Genomic DNA, 18,962 nt, shown 5'->3' with positions numbered 1-18,962 from the left:
CCACAATATATTAAAATACATATTTTTGTGGAATGAACCATTGCAACTGGAGGTTCCTAGGTTGATGTCGCAAACTCTTATTACAGTTGACTGTTAGTATAGAATAAAGGAATTATTGCATATCTTAAAAAAGTAAGGAGCCAGAACATTCATGGGACTTGAAGAAACGAAACAAAAAAAAATGAAGGCTGTTGGTAGCGTGAAGACCCAAATCCCATCATTGCTAAGGACCATAGCAGCTTCTGTGTGTTCTGGCAGGACATATTGTAATTGTATGGCAGGGGATATTGTAATCTAGTGTTTATCTAGGAGAAATCAATGTCTCAGTCTTCTCCAAGATAACTTCAGTGCCTCTTTTGGCTCTACTAATTTAAATAATATTGTGAACCAGTAGTGTGCTACTTATTCTGACCACTAGGTGGAGCCCCGATCCCCCGAATAAAAGCAGTAACGGATAGAATTGGAACGCAAAAAAATTTCATTCTGAAACATTCTGAGATACAACTGATTTAGAATAATTGTGTTTTCCAGATATCGTGATGTAGGGAAAATGAGAGGTCTCACGTAATGTCATATTTTATAATATAATTATAATATATGATTATAAAGAAGGCCCCTTCTAACTCCTTCAGCGGTTCAATATATACATTCCTAAAACTTAGATTAAAAACACACGGTCTTGTAATCTTACGATAGGATGTATGCAACCAATTAGCTGGAGGAGAAAGGAAAGATTGTGTTCCGTGTACTTCTGAGTTCATTTCGGACATTTATATATAAATGTGAATCTGCTCTAAAAATAATTCCCAGAATTCCAAATGAAATGCGTATGAGTAGACAAGGACATCCCTGATACACCATGACTCTAATGGAACAATGCCTCATTGTACTGTTAACATAAGGGCGTTGTAGGAGATTTCAACATAAAATCTGTATGTTTATAATGCTGTGCTGTTGGGTGGGGGTGATGGTAAATCGCAGACACATCGACTCACTAAAGGTCGTACTATCACTCAAGTTATAGAGATAACTCAACTAACAACGCAAAAGCCACTCGACAGCGGGCACAATGGTTGGCATTGAGTTGATATTGTTGAGTTGTTCTTCTGCCAGTTAACATTCTAGACTAAAACAACAGAAGCGCAACAAAGGACTGGCGTAGTATCGTATTTCATAGAAACAATTTAGCCCCCCCATTGTTCGAGGATTTGGGGAATTTATATAGAATTTTACATAGAAACAGAATTTGACGACAGAGAAGAACCATTCGGCCCATCTAGTCTTCCTATTGTTCCTGATGTAAGGGGTTTAAACCCCTATCAGTCTTTGGTCAGGACCTTTAGTGAGGACAGCTTTATGCCTAGCCCATGCTTGTTTAAATTCCCTTACTGTATTAGCCTCCACCACTGCTGTTCGGAGACTGTTCCATTTATCTACTACCCTCTGAGTAAAGTAGGACTTCCCAATGAGCCTTCAAATTTGAGACCATGACCTCTTGTTCCAACATTGCTCCTCCTTCATGTTTTAGTATCCTCATTCCTGATCAACTGTGATCAGGTCTAGAGTTCATTTCACTCCCCAAAGGAGGAGAAATGTTAGGACAGGATTATCATAATCTAAAACTAGCGAGTCAGAGGTTTAGATGGAACGTAAGGAAGTTTCACTTTACTGAGAGAGTGGTAGATTAGTAGAACAGCCTCCCAGCAGTGGTAGAGTGGGGGAATTTAAACATGCATGGGTTAGGTGTATCACGAGAAGGACTGATTAAGGTCTAAGAAAAAATCAGGTCTAGATGGTCCAAATGGGTCTTTTCTTTACCAAACATATCGGTTAACACATAGAGAGAATGATAAGGTCTAATAATAATACTAATAATTATTATTATTATTATATGTGCAGTGTAGTGATTTTCCTTTGTCAGTCTGATGAAGAACAATTAATTTAAATAATTAGTAGCTATTTAAAGGATAAAATGTCTTAAGCGGTCGGGGACTAAGGCTGCTCACAAATTAGAATAAAAAAAAGAACATTAAAATTTACAGTAAACTGAATAAGAATTCTAAGTTATGTTAAGTTATTAGTTTTATGAACAATTATTACTTCAAGTTGAGTCAAGGGCCTCTTATTCAGTAAATCTTGTTTATGTTTAAAACTATCTTTCAGGATAAATCTAGATACGTCCAACAAATATTTGTAATAATCCCGTAATCAGCAATTGTGTTATTACAGATTAATAGACATTCCAAGAGTTTCTGAATTACAAAATTCAATACTGATTGTTACGGATATGCATCGGTAAAAAGTTTTAATACTCTTACCGGGAAAACGCTAAGCGTCCTTAATCCTACCTAAACATAGTTTTAGTAACTGAGATTAGGATTAAGTAAAGGTACAGGTGTGCCTGGAATAAAAGCAAACCTGCCAGCGTTATATGGGTTGGGTTTTAGTAAACAATTATAGAACTTTTTTAGTTACAATAAAAAGGTTAAATAGTTTTAGTGCCACATCAACAGAAGATGCATCCATACTTGAGGATCCAGGGTTGGTAGAGGAGATCCTCTGACCCCCCGCTGACTGGCTCAGGGACTATAAAATGAATGGACCTCAGACCTTCATGGTAGATCATACAGGACCTCCTTGTGAGGCTATGAAGCTGAGTACCAGGAGTGGCTCTTTGGGTAACGTAGGCAGGTGGCCTCACCTCTAGCCCACTTCTTGTGCCAACCATGCCCTTGCATATCTGGGAACTCTCAGGGTTTTGCCTGGAGACTCCGGGAGGAGCACCGCTTCTCCAGTTCTCCAGGTCGACACCTGAATCCTCTGGACTGGGGGAACGGGGTCCTGACATGTCCCACTTTCTGCTCATTTTCTCCTTAAATTGGGAAGTGTCCCTCAACTTCAACCGGAGCACCCATTGCGTCGATAAGAACGTCCGCCAACATCAGCAGGAATACCCACTGACCTCAGCAGGTAGTCCTGGCCGCGTACGGAAAAGATGCCCAAAAGTTCCTAGTTATGCCAATTTGGATACTTAAAATGTTAGGGGGTATGCATTAAGCCGGTGGTACAATTAACTGCGCCACCACTCGATCACTGGACTTTAACTTCTAATTGAGTCCAGTTCCTCTTGTTTATTTCTATGACATCACAAGACTTGTCACAGATCGATGGAAAACTGCGGGTTTTCAACTCCCAGTGGACATTGTTTTTTTCTGTCGGTATCTAGAAGATTCTGCTCCCCGTTGATAATGTTTTTGGGATGTATGATCAGTTGACAGTCTCTTCATATTTCCTGCTGTCTCGTGGCTCTTCTTTAATCTTCCATCTTCATCACCCAACCCCTCCTTTCCTTATCTCTTTTTTCTTGCACACGGAGAACAAGACAGACGTCTCGAGAAGCAAGCTGGCTCTGTGCACAGTGAGTACGCGTATAATACCCCCCTGACTCGCACATTCTACCGAGAGCCCTCCATTCCCACCATTGCTGTGCGTGTGTTTGTTTATGATTTATTATATCTTTATTATTATGCTTTATTTATAGAGCGCATGCAGATTCCGTTGGGAGTAACAACATAACTACACAGGAGCAGTGTTCCCTCTAAGCTGTGCGCTTGTGCGCGCGCACATAGCTTTTTTAGAGAGCGCACACGTCCAAAAATTGTGCGCACAACAGTTTTCCCCCCAAAAAGAAAATAATAATAATTTTTTTGAAACTTTATGCGGCGCGGATATTGTGCGCACAAATTTTTTGCTCTGTGAAACTTTTTGCACAAGATACATTTTCTGCGCACGCCAACTAAGAAAAATTAGATGGAACATTGCACAGGAGGCCTCGCTCTTGTGAGCTTACAATCTATTAGGAGGTTGTGAGGGATGGAGACAGAAGACAAAGATGCATTACGCTCCTGCCTCCTTTAGGAAGCCACCCCATACTTTTCATCAGTGCAACAAAAATGCTTCCCCCCCTGGGCCCGCTATGACGAGCGTCCCCCGTTAATGTTCTGTATTTCCTGTTTGCACTCCATTAGCCTGCGATATAATAAGAAGAACCCAGCGTATTCCTGATAATTAAGCTGCCGGCAGAGGTCGTTCCTGTTGTGCGTCGAAAGTACTTAACGCGCTTTATTATTATTATTATTATTACATTTTATTTATAGAGCGCCGGCAGATTCTGTGGCTCTGTTACAATACAATCCGAATGCTGTCTTCACATTGTCGAGGGGCAGGATTTCAACCCCCCCACACACATTCTGCACACACTATTACACTGTTTAACACCCCCAGCCCCCCCCCCCCCCGCTGGTTTAACACCTCCTAGTTAACCCTTAACTACCTTCTCCCAGCCCTTCTCCGCTCAGCATTTTTCAGATGCTGCAGCCGGAGCGCATTTCAGCCGGAGACACCGTCAGCATCAAAATAACCGGAGCTCGGAGTGCGTTATTACCGGGTAGGCCCTGCATATTACCTTAAGATCACGTTTCTTTCAGCGTTTTATTTTACGATCTGTCCGTGGTTTTGTCTAGAAAAAAAAAACCAAACATTTAATTCTCCTGAATTTATGTTTTTATTAATATTATTAAGTGCAATATTAGAATTATTATTTGTGTATTTTTTTTTATATAGCGCCAACAATTTCCGCAGCGCTTCTTACAGTCCGTACATTCATAGGGTCCGACAGAACTAGAACCGACAGACTAAGACGAACCCATACGTTAGGTGAAGAGGGCCCGGCTCGCAAGCTTACAATCTAGAATGTTCTAGTAAATTATTCCAGAATAAAGAGTAAAGTTTTAATATTTCTAGTTTATTATCTTGTGTTTCATGTTATTAGATTATTATTATATGAAACATCACTTATTTAAAATAAAAACAAGTAACGACATCCTAAAACGTCTATAGGTGAGGCAGCACAACCCCATCTCTACCTGATCCTTCCTAGAAACAATTATTTAATCGTGTAAAATTTTGCGATATTGGTCATTATTTTTATTTTTTTTTGCCTGGAATGCTTAATTGTCATGTGACATCAACACATGCAGCGATAGGTTGTTGCCATAGGAACTGGGACTTATTTCACATTTCTGTGTTTTGACAAAAACTTCAGAACAAGATGCTTTCTTTGTTATGAAAACAAACTTCCCGCCTCACAGAAACAATCGGCTCCCGGGTTCCGTCGTTCAGTAGACACGGCGACAATCCTCGGACTCTGTCTTGGGTGATTTCTGAGCGTCTCAGACGTCCCGTAGTTATAATACCTTCTGTGGTTGGTTTTCATGCTGTGAGGAGGATGCTCCACAATTACCACAAATACTCGCCATCTCCAGCGTTAGGAATCAAGTTTTTCTGGATCCCTTTGAATTTAGTCTTTGGTTTCATAACCCATGAAGTGACTCCATTCTCCATGACACAGGAGCAGGAAATCTAATTGTCCCGAGAAACCTCACGTAGGATTTCATAACCACAAATACCAAGAAACGCAAACACTGTTTGAGGATAATGTTTTTATAGAGAAGGCTTCTCGAGAAAACACTTAATTGAACACACTTCTGGCCGAACACCGTGGTCATCTCAAGTTCCTCCATTGAAGCTTCAGTCCCCATCTTTCTTTAAATTATTGTGAAGTGCCATCAAACAGATCTAGTCAACGTAACCAAATGTATTATTTTATCACCAATTAATACAGATTTGAGGAACACGGCATATTTAATTATAGCTGACAACTGTCCTGATTAGGTTAAGTAATACCTTCAAATATACACTTCATTCTGACGTCACTGATGCAATTACATGGAAAATGTTCATGGCTTTTGCGTTAAAAACCTGATCGCCTTCTCCTACGGGGGAGCGATGGATGTGAGCGTGGAGGTTGGGCACGGGGGCATGACTACTCGGCAAGCAGGGAAAACAAGGGAAAGTCATGGGAGGAACCAAATATCACTCCCCAGACGTCGAAGGTTGTCCTGGAGACCAGGTAATCGTATGTGATACTCCTCCAAGCGAAATCCAAAGAGTGCCCAGGTAAGCAAAGATCCTGGAGATCGATACGTCCAGCTTGGAGGAGAGAAGAAAGAGAGAGGGTAGGAGAAAAACATTTAACTACTTAAAGGGCTTTAGTAAAGTGCAGGGAGGGAAGTTTGTCTCAAAGGAGGAGACATGTTGCAATAAGAGGCCATCATCCGAAACGAAAGCATTTTTACCTTACTGAGATGGTGGTTGATAAGTGGAACAGTCTCCCAGCAGAAGAGGTAGAGGGTACTACAGCAAGGGGATTTAAACATGCATGGGATAGACATACAGCTCCTGAATCTAAGACGAGACCAACGACTGATTAAGGTTTGAGTCTTTACTGCGGGTCTGATCTGCCGTCAGCTAAAAATCGTTTTAATGCAATAAATGTAAATACGTTTTGATAAATATCTCACGGCCGGGACTTTTATCCCTTTTGCGGACAATGTCATACATTTCGGTTTAAAACGAAGGACGCGTTACCAGGGCATCTATTAATTGTGCGGATGTAAAATAGCGTGAGGCAGCGTATAAATCAAAACGGCCCTTTATTACGTGCAGAGGAGGTTTGAGCCTCTCTGCCCTCCGTAGCGACTCATACAGCCCCCAGCAGGAAGTAAAAGTAGCAGTTGCCCCATGTGAATGAAACAACCTGCAGCTTCCCTGGTCGGTCGCCAGGTTTTTAAATCCTGGAAGTCTTCTGATCCAAAGCGTCTGATTCCTCTAAAATGCAGACATGTAGTCGTGGCGTTTGCATATCTATGATCCATGTTCTCCATTAATATGAAGGCATTTCTGAACCATTAACCCTTTAAGGAATGGAGGCTAAAGTTTCCTCTAAAACGTCTGATTCCTCTAAAATGCAGACGCGTAGTCGTGGCGTTTGCATATCTATGATCCGTGTTCTCCATTAATATGAAGGCATTTCTGAACCATTAACCCTTTAAGGAATGGAGGCTAAAGTTTCCTCTAAAATGTCTGATTCCTCTAAAATGCAGACACGTAGTCGTGACGTTTGCATATGTATGATCCGTGTTCTCCATTAATATGAAGGCATTTCTGAACCATTAACCCTTTAAGGAATGGAGGCTAAAGTTCCTCGTATTCTTACTTAGCTCACCAGGGCCAGACTGATCTGCCCCTGCCTGGAGCCGTCCGGGGGGGGGGGGGGTAGAGAGAGATCAGCCTGCACTTTTTGGTTAAATGTAAAAATTAACTAGTTACAATCTGGTATTATAAGAGATTCAACTGATCGTTCCATATCTCTATGTACCTCAAAGACATCATATAACCCCTGGCAGTGACGCAATACGTTAATTAGCAGCTATCTGCAACAAAATATAAAAATACAACAATATAAAAAAATCTTAGTATTCACAATAAACATATTGCATTTTGTCAGACGGTCAGGACTGAAGCTTCTGTTACAATTCATCTCTTCCATGTGGGCCTTCTGTATTTGTCTTATGGGCAGGGTTATGACTTATCACAAGTCATAATTTTATGGCATCATGAGACTCAAGTTGTCTTTTATGTTATTTACCAACTATGATTGAAGATAATGTGGGGAAGAAAGTCTATGAAATGAATGAGTTGACTTTGGATCCTGGGCAAACTTTCGGGCCATTTCCCAAACACCACTCCCTCCACCCACGACTGTCTCTCTCCTCACCATAAATCTCATATCTCTCATTTAATAGTCTCATAAATCCAAGATAGGCCTGTCGACGCTTGTGCTTCTTGCTTGTTCCGGCTCATGTTAGGGACCCCAATTTTTAATGACTATTCTCCTATAATTTGCCTAATATGCCACCTACAAACAGAAACAATGCTCCACAAAGTTGAGGTATAGTAAATAAAATCCCTCAACAACATAATAAAAGTCTACAAAAGCATTTATATTAAGACACAATAAGGAGATATTTTTTACTAGGAATTCTTCCTTTCTAAATACTCTTTGGGGCTCTCCTTCCTCCCATCTGCTCTCAGGCCTCTTCATGAAGCCAACTTACATTTTTTAAATTTTTTGTCTTGACTTTTGAGTGTTGACGAAACCACTTACCATGGTTCTCTCTCTTTGCTAAAGTGCTTTTCAGCTGTTTGTCCTATAAACCATTGGAACTTTGGAGACTTGCTCCTATTGAAACATTTTTCTTCTCGCTCAGGAGCATAACATTTCTCCGCTCTTCTGAATAAGAAGCTGCAGAAAGATCTTCACCGGTCCATAATCCGGTCCACACTTCAGACTAACCACTTTAGGGTATGTGGCTTTCTCCGTATATATTTTTTCTCTAATCTGATTTAGTCAGCATGTGGTCATTTGTGTAGAACAGACTTGGAATGTTAGCGGTGTGCTGGAGGACTGGTTGAAAGAGCTAAATGATTCTCAGGGTCCTCATGAGGTTCAAACCTATTCAGATTCCTACTATATTTTAATGGTTAAATGTTCATTAGAACAAGAGATTGAGAAGAACCCCATAGGTTCAAAATGTTGCCTCCATGTCGTAGCAAAGTAACATAAAAGCCACACAGTTGGGTGTTGTGTGGAGTTCTCTATGGGTGGTGATGTTTGAAGACCTAACTGAAGGTCTGTCTGGCCAAGCCGCTTTTGTAATTCAGTATCTGCTGATAGTATGTTGACCACTTTTGAATGTGAATCTCTGTTTCTATAGGCTTAAGACATTACATGGTGTTAAGATGGAACTATGGAAAACTACCAATGTACTGGTCATTTAAGTCCTTCTTCGTGTTTTATGATATTAACTGTTTTTGTTGTTTATATATATGTCATTTCAGGGTTTTGTTCAGACAAACGTTGTCATCAACATGTTCTACAAACTATACCCCGGCGTCTTCAATCTGTTTGGCCTAATAGGTGAGCTAATGTGCCACAGGTAATCTGATTAAACCAAATGTACCTACTGAGGACCACAGTTACACGTCGTCCCCCCCAAAAACTGGTGCTTTTATAAATATCAGAAATATTATAGCCTGTCACTGGCGTAACTACAGGGGTCACAGCCGTGACGGAGCCCGTGTCTCTAGAGGGCGACCGTTTCTTCCTGTCTTCAAAATTGTTTAGAAAAGGGCTCGGCACGGTCCAGGTCGAAGGGCCCTCTCTAAACCTTCAGTGTGTGAGCAGCCGGAGAGGAAGGTAGTCGGGGGCCGGAGGGAGGTTGAATGTATATGTGTGTGTATGTGTATATGGATGTGAGCATGAAACTGTACTTGTGTGTGTGAGCATGAATGTTTAATAGTGTGCAAGCATGGATGTGTATGTGAGCATGGATGTGTAGGCGGGGTGAGATGGAGAGTGTGTTAGTGAGAGTATGGAAGGGGGAGAAAAGTTTAAAGAAGGGGCAGACAAGTTGTTTGGGAGCGATGATGACACAGACTAGCTGTTGAAGTTGGGGGGGCAGGGCAATTTTCGCACCAGGGCCCAGTGGCTTCTTATTACGCCCCTGTAGCCTGTCCGTTGTGTAGGTTCAACAGCCCTTGCAGTACTCAGCTACATATAGACAAATAGGACTTGACTGTGGCCACTAAACATCTTAAAGCGATGAATGAAGCTCCTTTGTGCCTTTGATTTCAGCTCTCTTCAGTTTTTGGGTGCCTTCGACCAACGGATTCCAAATTACGATGATTCCTAAAAGTCCAACGGCCGGTGGATCAGTCCTCTTCGACGTCACTGGAATTACCACGAATATAAAAATCATCAATTGGTATAAAGGGGGTAATCCCGGCGCTGATTACCAAATATTAAGTTATCTTCCGGGTTTACCTAACCCAATGACAAAAGGGGTTAAATATTTTCCTGAGGCCAGCTGCTTTCCAAATGGCTCCTTGCATATTATAAACCTCAAGAAGGCTTTTGAAGGTGACTACACGGTACAGATACAAACGGACACTTTACAACAAGCCAAAGTGAGCCTGACTGTGAATGGTAAGTCTTCCGTGTGATATTTTACACCTAGATCTGAAAATGTGTTTTTAGCTTTAGGTATTTTAACATAAAAGAGGTAAAACGCGTTATATTTCTTTAAGGTGAACGCTGAAGCTATCCAAACACCTGTTGTTCTCAGTTCGGTCATCAAATTGTCCTCGAATGAGACAAATACGTTTTCCTAACAATATTCTTGTTTTAAATATTTCCGTCCTTCTATTTTTAGTGCCTTTATTTTCAGCGACGGAGAACAGGGAAGGAATAAAACATAAAATTATACAGAAAGCTGCAGAGTTGCTGTTAAAGGCAGAACAAGTTCTCGTTTTGCTTGATGCGCTTCTGTAAAGGTTAAAATTTAAAAGACAGATATTAAACATTATTATTAGTGTGTTTTTGTAGAGTTATATCTTCTGAAATCAGCCGTAAACATGGTGGGACTGTTGACCTCTTCTTGGTAGAGTAAACGAGGCATAAATTCAAGCGAGATCTACTCATCCACGTAATCAGCTCTTGATAAATGATTCTACAACGTCATACTTTTTTCTAAAATGTTGTGTGTCTCCCCCCCCCCAGGGATCGGCTATGTCGGGGTATCAGCTCCTCTTCTCTTCCTAGGAGTGCTGATATCTTCAGCCCTTCATATGACATAGGACAGCCTCGAAATACAAGCAGAGGTAAGAGGGTTGAGGAGACACCGTTCGAGGTGATGTCCTTCTGATGTCTACTTAATGTCCTCATTGCCCTCAGACCTACCATGCCGAGGGACTTCTTCCTCCCTTCTGCAAGTCTTTGTCTTTTTGTGGACAGTGCCTGGATATGACATCACATGAAAAAGATATTATGGAATTCTGAAAAGACCCACATGGTTTAAATCAAGAGATGGGGCACAACAGGAACGCTGATTGCCCTATTGCCTATAAGAGGCTCGGGGGCTGCTACATTGTCTACTCCACACATTATGAAAGAGTATTATCTTATTATCTCAATTACTTTGGCAACCAGGCAGTCTTCAGTGCATGGGAGAAACCCACATTGTGTGTCTCCAAAATCAGTTTGAGCTTCATTATATGACACAAATGCAGGGATAGACAAGGTTCTCAATAACCCCCCATGATGTGGTCTAATTCGCAGGGGTGTCCCCAAATGTAAAATGTATTTGCTACAATCACTTTCATCTCCCATGTCAATAAGTGATGCATATCTTCATGGTGGTCATTCTTGGAAAAAAGTAGTTTATTCTGAATTAAGAAACAGAATTTGCCGGCAGATCAGCCCCATCCGGCCCCTCAAACCTTAATCAGTCGTTGGTCTCGTCTTAGATTCAGGAGCCGTATGTCTATCCCATGCATGTTTAATACCCTCACTGTATTATCTATGACCCTCTTAATATAAGTCACATGAGAACCTTCTTCAGATGACACTTGTGTCTGATGGGTAAAGTTCAGAGATAAGTTACAGGCATCCTATGTAATGTTATAACATTTTTAGAAGATGGTATGATAACTTTTTCCAGGTATATTCCATTTTCGTAACAATAACTTATTTCCACTTTTCCCAGGAAGGTTCTGAAAAACCTCCACTCCAACTCAAAGAACTGAAGAGCCAACCGACCCATGTGCTTTTTCCGACCTGCGCACAGGTTTGGGCCGAATTCCTCCATAAGCAAACCGAAGACCATCGCCAATCGCCAGAATAATATTCACGCTGACCTATTGTGACATCTTCTCAGATACCCCCGCAAACATAATGGGGCTTTTACAGCAGACCCTCTTTACTGCATATTACTTGAGGGGACTCTGGTGATTGGAACCAAGGTCTCAGATGTCTGCTGGTTGCTAGAATTATGGTTACAGCTTATTAACATATAGAGACGTCCACTACTGACGTAGGATTTCGCTGCATGAATACCTAACCATCTAATCCAACTTTAAAAGTCAAAGAATGAAAGTTTTTTGCCAAATGGGCTCAAGATTCTCCTACAAAAGTGGGATTTGTTATTTTTGGAAATCCCGCATTAATTAGTTCTGAGCACTTAATATACCAATATGTGTATAAGAAGTCACGTTTCTTTTATACCGCAGTATTAGTGATGTTAACTTGCGTTCTCTTTAATATTCCTCCCCATTATGTTGCAATCTCTCTTTTTTCTAGAATCTGGTTCTGGTAGAAAACAACATTTTGGCCAATAAATGCCTCCAAAACTTACCGAGAAGCCAAAATAATTTTCTTATGTTTTCAAACCAAGAATTCCATCAAAATTGGTTATATTTGAATGATCCTTAAAATATAAAGAACACGAGAATTTAGGGCATGACTGCAGTGCTCTAAATAATCAAATCTTGATGTTCTTCACAAATTCATTGTGTCTTTTCATTAAATATTAAATGAACAGACGATGTTCCTTTTTTCTTTATCTGTTGAGAATGTTGAAGTTTATGATTCTGTTATCTGTTTCATGTTTTATTATTTAAACGCAATAAATTATTTAAATAACAAAAGGAGCTTTTTTTTCTGAAATATATATCAATACAAGGATTAGTAGACATTCCTCTTATTTCTGGCTTGTTGGGCTCGGTGTTCCTGTATTACGTTGACGGTGGGTTTTCCACATCTCGAGATCGGTGGCGTGTTTATTGTCCGGGCCACCAGTCCCCCCCATCCGCACCGATGACCCTACTGCTCACTGAAGTCTGATCCTGGTGCTCCACGTTTGAAGGACATACTTTTTGGAAACTATGGAGGACTCCTTTAACCATACTGATGGACAATGGCGCTACAGAGAACCTATGATGTCATATACCAGCTCTCCACCTTTTAAAGATGTGTGGCGCCAGGTGGACGTGAACAATGGAGCACTGGCCTCCATAGCGAGTTGGGGAGATCAATGAGCTCCCTTTTCTCCGGTTCGGTAAACGGTGGTGCTACAAGGAGCCTGATCACCCAAGAAGGACCACCACCTGTCGCCCTTCGCCTAGTTGACCAAGGAGGAAAAATAACACTTCAGGTGACATCACATAGACTTTGACCCGTTTTTTATGGTGTATAAATGTTTTTCATTATATGTCTGGGGAATAGTAATGAGTACGAAATACTCTTATGCCAATGACTAAGTCCAGCCCTTGGACGAAACGTGTCAGAAGTAACTACCACCTGGCTCAGAGACTCTTGCTTTGTGTCCTGGCATTCAATATCTTCAATATTTACCTTTACTGCAAATAAAATGTATTTTTTATACCAACGGATGGTCCAGCTCTTCCTTGGCATCAGGTATAGTGATTTTCATGCCCAGTAGGGATTTTTCTCTTTATTTGCAATGTAACGGTTTAAGGCACCTAACCGAGGAGGCTTATCACTTACTTCTGTGGACTTCTGCGTTAAATATGGGAATTTTCTAGCCAAAAACGTGATCATAAGGACACAAGGAACGTCGATCTCACATGGGAAATGGCTTTCGTCTATCTTAAGACGGTTTATCAATTATATGTTAGAGGAAAAGTCTGTCCTTTTGCGAAGCTCCATGAGATACATGACCGTCATGTGTTAGATATAATGTCGCGTTCACTAAGTGGTTTATGTAAAGTCTGCCTGCTGGAATCCAGCAGTAATCAGATTATAAAGCTTTGTGACCAACTGGGAATGACTTAGATTAATATAACATGCTCATCGGCATCATACGTAGCATCTTACATGACAATCTACTCGTATGTATGTTTTTCTATCAATGCAGCCACAATTTTATTACTATTAAATATTTTTAACCCACAATCGTTCTTATTTTATGGTAAAATATGCTTTTCACCTCAGACCTTCAGAAATCAGTGTCCAATAGGTGATTAAGACTGACACATTCTACTGAGGCGATTGGGTTAGAATTACAGAGCTAGAACTACATTATCATAACCAATACACAAATTCGAGAAGAAAAGAAGATTGAAATTAGGGCCAAATGGTTTTATTTGACTCCCTATGTACTAGCAAATTGTCTTTTAACTCTTCCCATGCTTCTACTTATAATGGTCTGTTTATTTACCATGAGTTAGACAACTGCTTGGTACCTCAATTCGCCCGGCAACCTGACACAGACTCTCGCCTACAAGGATCTGCTGACCAACTCTTGCTTCAAGTCTTTGTTAATAGACTCCTTCTTGGAGGTCTGACTTGTTACAGATGTCATACAGAGATAGACTCCATGTGTAGACCTCTACCCATAGACTCTTAGAGAGGTCGAGGTCTGGTGTCTAAAAGGTAGTCCAAGCCACCTGCAGTTGGCCACCCAAAGTAGGCCACCCTCAACCGGTAGGGGAGAAAGGTTGCCCTTCACCTACCTGCTACGTGTGCATTTCCCCATTTAAAACCAGAAATTTAACCAGATTACCATAATTATATTGTATATTAACCCCTTAAGGACAATGGGCATTGAAAACAATGGATTTTGACTTTGTCATTAAGGGGATAATGAATGATAGGTCCCTATCAGAGAAAACTCCAGACTTATCACAAGGTGGCAGTATAAGAGCAGCCATATCATTGGCATTCTCCGGGGGCTCTTGGTTTCACGCTCTAGTAACAACCTCTGTAAACCGTATCAGCTGCTCCTTCCGTGATTTGGATCGTTTGCTAACATGCTATGTTTTTTTTTTTCTTTGGCCTCCGAGGAAAGTTTGAATAAGTTGTGAACTCGGTGTTTTCTCATTGACATTAGTAAAGTGACAGTAAGATCCATAGGAATGTTATTTGAACGATATGTACTTCAGCATTACCCGTCCTTGTTCCATAGAGCTTACAATCTAAACAGAGAATTGTTGGTTTACAGAGGTAATCAGGGAGTGGAGCAAACGGAAACCTAGACAACTTGACTTGACTTGGCTGATGTATACGGTTAAACCTTATATCTACAGATCTATACTTAACGAAAAATCATCTCGCTTCCAAAATTTGGAAGATATAAAACATCGACAAATCCTCATACCCTGCCTCTATCCATAGCTAGCCCCGCCTCCAAACATAGCTCCACCCCTCCCAGCTCTTCTGTATCACTAGATGACGAGCTCTATGGGCGAGCCATCCTTTCACGATCTCAGTTATGCAAATCATGAGTGGACTGAACTTCAAGAGGAAAAAAAATATATACTTGCGGCTGAATCATGGGACATGTACACAATTTGCATCATATGTTTTCACTTCCCCCAAAGTCTGGATTATACAGTCTCATGATCAAGGTCCGGATCTCGCCCTCTAATTTACATATGCATCATCGTGAATTTACTCAAGATCTGTTCTCACTCATATAAAAACGTGTAAAATCTCATTTTACCACCAAGTGTAGTCAAATGCGAAAGATAAGAGAGAACAAAACGAGTATTTATAACGTAACAAGGTCATTTAAGACGCGTTCCCACTGATACAATGAAAAAGTAACACGTAATGGACTTTTCTAGTTCATTTCTATTTGTTTTATATTTTATTCTTTATTTTTTTTAAGATAGAAAGGGTGTAGACTATAAGAAATGTCCTTATTTCTTTATTATTTGTTTTATTTAAAAACAAAAAAAATATGGATATATCCATGAAAATGGAGTCTTTATGCTGACGTTTATTAGGACAACATAGAAAAAGTTGTTTATTTTGATAAGGTCAAAAAAGGTCAAAAAACCGATTCAAAGGTTAAAATAAAACAAGAGCACAAGGGCTTCACTTTATGTAATATTATTATTATACTTGCTTCTTTAATGTGACAGGTATAGAATCTATAGGCTTCCTTTTCACGTTATAAAATCTAGGTGCAGATAAAATTATGTCCTCCAAATAAAAAAGTCAGGACAATAAAGTTTTGGATGTTGAAAAAGATAACAGTCTCTATTATGTAGCTTGTTCTCTGTTCCTATAAGTTGTTTCCTAAATCTAATGACCGTAAAAAAAAAAATACATGTCAATTTTGTTTCTATAAATACTAATTTCCTCCTAGAGTTAAAAAAAAAAACCTGGCAATTTTTTTTGAAAAAAAATTTTGTGCAATTTGCTGAATAATAGTAAATAAACAGCTACTTCCACGGTTTTTTTGATATATATAGATATCATACTTATTTTTAGGCCTGGACCGCCATCTTGAATACCGAGCAAAAGCCTTAGGGGCCAGTGGCATCTCTAAGGGGTGCGGCGGAAGAAGACCATCAGTGCCAGTGATATCCAACGATGCTTTGCAACACGCGCAGAGCTTGCTTCTCTCGTTCTTGGGACAGGTCTCGGGGGTGTGAGAGAGAGAGAGACGGCAGTTGGGCAACTTCTGAAGTTGTGCCTAATGGATACTGGACAATGGGGGTGACACCGTGCGTTAACACACTGGGTGACACCAACCCTAGTGACGCCACTTTCCGGTGGCTGATAACGCAAATGAAACTCCCATCAGGGTAGAGGCTAATTAAACCATGCATGGGATAGGCTCATGAATCTAACACAAGATCAAGACACGAGTCTTACATCAATGAAAACATTCCGAATGGTTCTTATCTGCCTTCAAGTTCTATGCTTCTGTCTTCTCGTTGGTCTGGACAGTCTTAATGGTTGGGCTTTTTCTACAGGGGTGGTGAATCTGGATTGCTGCATGTTTTACAAGTTTTGAGCGAGGGCATGACACGATGTCACAACGCAGCCCCGTAACACAGGTGTTGGGTTGGATATCACATAGCATGGGCATCACAATGTCATTAACACACCATGAACCGAGCTACACATGACATCACACATGGATGGTTGACGTGACCTTTTAAGCCAGGAAAGTATGGCACATGTTACATTCTCCGACCAATGACAAAGACACCTTTTATGATAACAGCGACGCACTCTGCCCCGCTATCACATGCTCTTAACTTCTACCTGGCATATAAAGGACATAGGGTATCCCATTCCATGTCGAGGGGAATAATGGAACATAAAGAGACACTTAATAACAAATATCATCAGATGGGGGAATCAATCAATTAATTAAATTACAACAAATTCATTCTTTGTCTTAGTTACATGTACAAGATCACAAAATGTTTTTGAGCAGCGCTGAATTTGAAACCAACGAGTTATAAGATGGAAAAGAAGGGACATTTTTGTATGCTTTATATATATATTTTTTTTAAAATCTATTTTTTTAAAATTCTCTTTGTAACCCCCCTTTTTTGGTGTCCTGCTTTCTGAACCCATCTTGCGCAATTTCTTTGGGTGCTCCCCAAGCTATTTCCAGCAGCCACCTCCTCCACCCATTCTAAAGTGCTTTCAATTATATTGTTAGTTGCAGATAATTATATTCAATATCCAGCTAATTGACATGCTATTTCACTTATATGTGTTGTTGTTTTTATTTATTTGTTTATAATTTTTTTACCTGCCGCTAGTTTTTAGAAAGGGTATTAGCCTGTATCACTGCATGCCAAGAAACTGTGATTCTATTACAAGGAACATTTAAAAGTAGCTCCTTTTTCTAATTCAAAGTTCTCTGTGAGCAACCTCCTCCTCCTCCTCCTCCATGGTCTGCCTTTCTTGCCACTTGAGCAGCAGGAGGGAAATCTTCCCACTGAAATCACTGAGAGCATAATCCTTGCATGCGTACGGGGATCTCAATAGATCCCCATCCGTAGTCTTCTCTGAACCAGTGCTGGTTTCCAGGCCGAGAAGATGTGTTTAGCCCAACACATGTCCTGTACAGAAAATACCCAAAGGTGGAAAAAAGAGCAATGGTAAATGGGACGATTCTGCGTAATCCCACCATTTGCTTGAGAGTCTTAGTGTGTTAAGGTGCAGTTCTGTCCCGCTGACTCAACACCTTGGTAGGCAGTATTGCCATTACAATTAGACAGGACTCGGGCTACTTAGACCAAACTTGGGCTACTTTGACGTGGTAGCGGGCGAAGCAATATATGACCATATAGTGTGACGGAATCCCCAATATTTATGCCTTCGATAGGGGTTTTTTTGATTGGTATTGGCTGGGCATGTGCTGAATTCTAACTTAGTTTTGTGTATTTATTGGTCATTGTTATTTTAGGAGCAACTCAGGAATCTGAACTTCAAGTAGAGCACAAAATAAATGTGCGTCATTATTAATTATTCATACTTAGGCCAAAGTAGTGGGTTTTGCAGATGTTGTGTGTCCAAGTGGTTCTTTTGTTTTACTCTTATGTCCACCAGAGCCAACTTCACCATTCCACGCTCTCTGCAGCCCCCCAAAAAGCCATTGTTTTATTGTTCCTGGGTTGTGTTAACAAGAAGGCCCCTCTTTACCCTTTCAATATACAAATTGTAAGAAGCGCTCCAAGAATTGTTGGCGTGATATAAATAAATAAATAATAATTCTATTGCCATGTTTTTAATTACGAAATATTGCAAAATGTTATAGAAATATGTAGTTCCCCTTTAATGTAGACAAGAGGGAAGGAAGTGTTGACATTTGCCTTGCAAACCATGGAAAGAAACCTTCTACTGTAGCTGCTGAAATAGTTAGAGAAATCTACGAGGGTGTTTTTTTTTATTGCCTTGCCCTAAATTGGGCCAGACTGAGAATGAAAAGTGGTCTTGGCACTTTATGGCCAGCCAGCGCTACATGGCCGATGTATCTAGTCGTCTGTCTCGCAAAGCGGCCTTAAAATGTCGCAGTGTGCCGTCAAGAGTGTCCAGCTGGCTGTTGTCCTCCTGAGGACTAGACCTGCTGGTCAAGTGGCAGTAATGTTAAGTTGGCCAATGGCCCAATTGGCATTGGAGCGGGTTTGTCAGAGAGCAAGTCCAAGCCGGCCATACAGTAGGACGAGTTGGTGTTGAGTCGACAATGGATTGAGAATACAATCAACCAAATGGTGGAAACCACCCAACATTCTAGTATCCTATTGGCTCCTGCATTTAACTATGCATGGAGTTTTGTTGACATGCCTGGTGTCTCCTTTCTTCTCTTTGTCTTGCCCCTAGCGAAGCGCGGCTTACCTTATCTCAGACTTACCCAGTAAGCTCAATATGGTTTCTACAGACAACCACC

At 40.6% G+C, this 18,962-nt stretch overlaps 1 protein-coding gene and 1 long non-coding RNA gene across 2 annotated transcripts; both read left to right on the top strand.

Annotated features, from left to right (window-relative positions):
- The first annotated feature begins 3,388 nt into the window (after positions 1 to 3,388).
- LOC128470784 (carcinoembryonic antigen-related cell adhesion molecule 7-like) lies at positions 3,389 to 11,882 on the top strand. The gene is made up of 5 exons (XM_053452712.1): positions 3,389 to 3,418; positions 8,803 to 8,881; positions 9,599 to 9,949; positions 10,523 to 10,623; positions 11,508 to 11,882. The coding sequence occupies exons 2-4, from the start codon at positions 8,833 to 8,835 to the stop codon at positions 10,597 to 10,599; spliced, it is 477 nt and encodes a 158-aa protein (XP_053308687.1). The 5' UTR covers positions 3,389 to 3,418; positions 8,803 to 8,832; the 3' UTR covers positions 10,600 to 10,623; positions 11,508 to 11,882.
- A 96-nt stretch (positions 11,883 to 11,978) lies between these two features.
- On the top strand, positions 11,979 to 13,714 carry LOC128470790 (uncharacterized). The gene is made up of 2 exons (XR_008346059.1): positions 11,979 to 13,171; positions 13,217 to 13,714. It is a non-coding gene; the product is annotated as an uncharacterized LOC128470790 (long non-coding RNA).
- Positions 13,715 to 18,962: the final 5,248 nt, after the last annotated feature.

Source organism: Spea bombifrons, chromosome 12, assembly GCF_027358695.1.
Source record: "Spea bombifrons isolate aSpeBom1 chromosome 12, aSpeBom1.2.pri, whole genome shotgun sequence".
NCBI classification, from domain to species: domain Eukaryota; kingdom Metazoa; phylum Chordata; class Amphibia; order Anura; family Pelobatidae; genus Spea; species Spea bombifrons.
Note: the sequence above shows the minus strand (reverse complement) of the source record. Positions and strands in the feature narration are given on the sequence as shown.

Excerpts from the sequence above, each read along its gene's own strand:
- LOC128470784 (XM_053452712.1), top strand. The coding sequence starts at position 8,833 with ATGTTCTACAAACTATACCCCGGCGTCTTCAATCTGTTTGGCCTAATA. Across the intron at positions 8,882-9,598 it reads CAATCTGTTTGGCCTAATAG|CTCTCTTCAGTTTTTGGGTG; the intron begins GTGAGCTAATGT and ends CTTTGATTTCAG. Across the intron at positions 9,950-10,522 it reads AGTGAGCCTGACTGTGAATG|GGATCGGCTATGTCGGGGTA; the intron begins GTAAGTCTTCCG and ends CCCCCCCCCCAG.